General features: G+C 36.3%; 1 protein-coding gene across 2 annotated transcripts in view; it reads left to right on the top strand.

Moving 5' to 3' along the window:
- The window catches only part of Tex11 (testis expressed 11), a 205,034-nt gene that overhangs the window by 98,155 nt on the left and 102,021 nt on the right, over positions 1 to 4,858 (top strand). For both annotated transcript variants that reach the window (XM_021187817.1, XM_021187818.1), the window contains exons 14-15: positions 548 to 699; positions 3,748 to 3,833. In XM_021187817.1, the coding sequence (XP_021043476.1) occupies positions 548 to 699; positions 3,748 to 3,833 (238 nt within the window). The remainder of the gene's footprint in view (positions 1 to 547; positions 700 to 3,747; positions 3,834 to 4,858) is intronic.

Here is a 4,858-nt window from a genome sequence, read left to right as displayed (position 1 = left end):
GGTATAGGGAACTTTTGGGATAGCATTTGAAATGTAAATAAAGAAAATAATAATAAATAAATAAAAAATAAAACTAGCCTTGGCTACATAGTAAGTTCAGGGCAAGCTTGAGTAAGACCTTGTCTTGCAAAGACAAATGAACAAACAAAGCAATAAGAAAATGTTGAGCTGGCATTATGTTTCAACAGGCAATTGTGCCTAGCTTGAGGGCCTGAGCTTCGTTTCTGGGACCTACATGGTAGAAGGAGAGAACCTACTCCCATAAGTTCTTCTCTGACCTCCACATGCATTCCCTGTCATGGATGCATCTCTCTCTGTGTCTCTCTGTCTCTATCTCTGTCTCTCTCTCTCTTTTCTTACTATAATGAAATGATGTATCACTGACAATGAGTACAGTGTTACTATAATGAGATGATGTATCACTGGCAAATAGGCATTTAATGGCATTACCTAAGTTTGTTTTGGCTCACATTGAAATCATTTTAATCCCATTGGTCAAAACCAAGTTCTATTTACACTGCTTAAAATTCTATTTTTTTTTGTGCAGAGATCCTGTTGGGTTTTGCTTTCTGAGGATCATCTCTGACCATTTTAACTTGCCAGAAGATAAGAAGAGAATTCTGTTGTTCTACATTGACATGCTTTTACAAAAAGATCAAGACGTGATTGCTGAAGAGAAGATTAAAGAAATCCTTAAAGGTCAGCAAGAGTCTGCATTTTCTGAAAGTTGTTAATTTACCTATTATTTTAAGATACATGTCAGAACAATAGCAAAATTCTCAGGTCAACAGGTTTTCCCATCTCTCCTTAAAGTTTTTCAGCAACACTGTGACCATCTAGAAGTCACAACTTTGGTGTGCTGTAATGAACAACTAAGCAAAAAATGACAAAACACCTTCAAAATACAGATAAACCTCTGAGCTTAAAGCCCACCTGTAGCAGAAAATTGTGAGGTTTATAAACCCAAGTTCATGTTTCTTATTTGACTTCACGTTACCTGTGTGCCTTGGGGCGTATCTTTGAATGCTGGCTTTTTCAACTGTAAAGTGAATATTGTGAACCACCCAAATTCCTGCTTTTAAAGCCGTTTAATGGCAGTTTATTTTGTGATGCAGTCTTACATAAACTCCCCCTAGACAAAACAGATTTGATTTTCTGTACTTAAAGCAGAGAAGTAGAACCACCTCTTCTCTGCATTGCCATAATCCTCCACTCTCTGCACAGCCTACATAACTTACCGTGTGTAGATAATATAAGCACTCTCTTGGAAAATTCTCTGCCTGACCTCATCTGAAGTGATAGTCACTAAATGTTAAGAGGGAGATTTGTTCTGAATGGTTGCATTTAAAGCAGTGTGTTGCTTCTATGATATTGTACTGCATTGCTTAAATATGTATTGTGGGCATCATATTTTCATAAAAACAGACATTAATAGTTCCCAAAAGGAAATCATGCGATATTAAGAGCTTTTTGAATTTTATTTCCTATGAACTATATTTTTCTAATGACACCCACATTTTCATTCTCAAGATTTTCATTAAGTATTCAATTACTTTTTGAATCCCTTTTTGATAATCTTGGTTATCCGGTTTTCTGGTCCTTGACATTTTAATGATATCATAATACAAATAGAAAAGATCTGTAAAAAAAACATATAGCTAACCTGGCTATATGACAGGAAAAGCTGCAATTTTTCTTGTTTTGAGGTTATTCTTTGAAAGTACTATGTAGATACAGAAATAAAAGAATTAGGAAATAATATATAGGTAGATAGATATAAGGGAGAATCTCTTTTACTGTGTGTGTGTGTGTGTGTGTGTGTGTGTGTGTGTGTGTGTGTNTGTGTGTGTGTGTGTTGGAGGCTAGAGCATGATTTCAGGTGTCATTCCTCAAAAGCTCCTTATGGTTTGAGATAAGATCTCACTAGGACCTGGGACATAGTAATTCAGCTAGACTGGATCACTAGGACCTGGGTTTGCTAGTTCAATTACACTCCTAAACTCCAAGGATCCTCTTTCTCTATCTCCCCAGTGTATGCACATTACAAGTGCATGCTACTACACCTGGCTTTTTATGTGAGTGGAGTCCAAACTCAGATCCTCAGGCTTGCATGGCAAAACCAGCTGAGCACTTTATCAACTGGGCTATTTCTTCAGCCGTAGACAAGTTATATGTTTTAGAAACAGCATCTTGTTTTGTTGCTCAATCTATCCTCATGTGACTGCCTCCTCAGCCTCTTCAACTAGCTGAAATTACAAGTGTTTTGTCCAGTGCAATAAAATGCAATTGTTTGGTGATGTCGACCTTCAATGGCCAAGAAAGGTTACATTTTAAGCTGTTTATCTGTTATGCTTATGTGTATATATACACACATGTAGTGCATGTGTGTGTAAAGACGCAAGCACGTGCATAGGTCCAGAGTGCAAGTCTTTCCTGAGACTCTCTCAACCTTGTCTTTTGAGACGGAAACTCTCATTAGCTAGGAGTAAAGTTAGTAAACTAGGTTGGGCTGCCAGTGAGTCCTGTGACTCCACTTTTTCCTCCTCTCTAGCATTAGCATAACAATCAAGTGCCACCACGACTGACACTTCGCATAAATTCTGGAAATTAAACTCTGGTCCTCATGTTTGCATAGCGAGCACTTTACTGACTGAGTTATTTCCCTAGTCCTCGACTTCCTTTTTAAAGGGCAGAAAATTGTTGGCTAACTAAAAAGTTGATTTTACACAATGATTCATTTGTTTATTTTTTATTAATCATCCCATTCGTTTACATCTCAAATGATATCCCACTTCCTGGTTACCTTTCCACAAGCCACACATCCCACAACCTCCCTCTCCTCCCTCCCCTTTGCCTCTATAAGTGTGCTCCTCTACCCACTCACCTACTCCCGCTGCACCCCTCCAGCATCCTCCTATGCTGGGGCATCAAATCTTCACAGGACCAAGAGCCTCCCCTTCCATTTGATGTCAGACAAGGAGGTTAGACAGAGTTTTTTCATATAATCAAGATATTATGAACTTTTAAGGAGACATTAAGTAATTGGTTACTCTTCCGTAAGTATTTTTAAGCCACATGTGCTGACTCCACTGGTGAGTCAAAGAGTATTGTTCTAATGAAGATATTTGCGAAAATTGATGGTTTGTGCCAAAAGGGCAGATGAGAAAGGGGTATAGAATTATATTGCAATTTAAACTTTACCTTAAGGTGCTAATATATTTGAATCCTATAAATGTCTAGACCAGAAATAATCAGGCATAAGTTACAATTTAAACGAATAAAGTTTATCTGTAAGTGTGGTCTTAAAGTACTTTTTAAAAGCTCTAAGGTATAATTGGCTTTTCTTGTGAGCTTGATTTGATCTTTTTAGTACATAATAGTATGAGCAGTTCTTATTAATGATTTCTGACATTGCTGTCTGCTCATTCACAATAACCTTATTAGGGCACCAGATGATGATCTAATTTAGAACAAGAAAAGTAAGTTAAAAAGAGACTAGGCTGGGAATGTATCAGAGGCTGGTGGGGACTTGCAGTGATTCTAACAAACTGATTAGATCATATAACCAGTCATAATGGTGAACCAAACGGAAGGTGAAAACTTGTCTAATTATGATTGTTTTATAGACATTACTTAAAGATTAAGTACAGCTATTAAGTCTAGTGTGTATACAGTTAACATTCTGTTTAATGCAATGGATCTAGGTTCTTTTTATAGCTTGTTTTTGTTTTTGTTTTTTTTTTTCAGGTTACCAAACAAGAAGTGGACTGACAAGAGATTTAGTGAATTGGTTACACAACATTCTGTGGAGAAAAGCTTCCAGAAGTGTTAAGGTTTGTGAATAACCTGTTTTCAGTCATTGTATTCTTTCTCCTTTGCACCAAATAAAACACTGTTCACTATAAAAATCAGAGAGAACAGGATCTGGGAAGTGCAGCTCAGTGGAAGCACTTGTGTAGCATGTGTGAGATCCTAGATTCTCTACTCAGCACCGCTTAAGCAAATAAACAGAAAACAAAAATAGAGTAATAATACTTTCATAGTCTCTATATTTAGATACTATCTATGAATTAAATATTTGCAGTACAGAATGTCAATAGGTATTATGTGAACATTTATTGATAATGATGAATTTTGTTATTCATTTTATCATGATAAAAAGTAACCAAAATGAAACCCAAATGAAGACTTCAAAATATTCAAAAGCACAAAATAACTCAAGCACAGAGCAATTATTATGAATAAGTCCTTCAAGCAGAACACTGATAACTATCTAGAAGTGACAGATCTATACAAAAGAACACCAGCAATGGTAAATACATAAATAAACATATAAGATATTTTCCTCTTATAAATATTTCTTTAGGGGTGGAACTGTAGCCCCGTTGATAAAGTGCTTGCCATGTAAGCATGAGGACCTATGACAAATAAAGAAAAAGTAAGGTCTGTAATTGCTGGGCAGATAATACAGGCAGATTCATAGGGTTCTCTGGCCAGCCATTATAGCCTAATCTGAAATCCTGTCTCACAGAACAACCTAGACAGTTCCCAAGGACCTACACAGACCTACACATATATGGATACATGTATACATGTACATACTAGCTCACATGAACACTCACATACACACAGAAATAAATGTTAAAAGATGGTTGCTTAAACAAAATAAGGTTGTTTTGTGGGGTTTATAGCATATATAAAAGCATCATGTATCACACTGTACATTATATACACATACATAGGCCAAGAGGAGAGAAATAGAATAGAATTTGGTATACAGTTCTTTTTTTTCAGTTTGTTTTTTTTTGGTATAAAGTTCTTATACTGTGTGTGTGTGTGTGTGTGTGTGTGTGTGTGT

The sequence above is a fragment of the Mus pahari genome, chromosome X, assembly GCF_900095145.1.
Source record: "Mus pahari chromosome X, PAHARI_EIJ_v1.1, whole genome shotgun sequence".
In the NCBI taxonomy this organism is placed as follows: Eukaryota; Metazoa; Chordata; class Mammalia; order Rodentia; family Muridae; genus Mus; species Mus pahari.
Note: the sequence above shows the minus strand (reverse complement) of the source record. Positions and strands in the feature narration are given on the sequence as shown.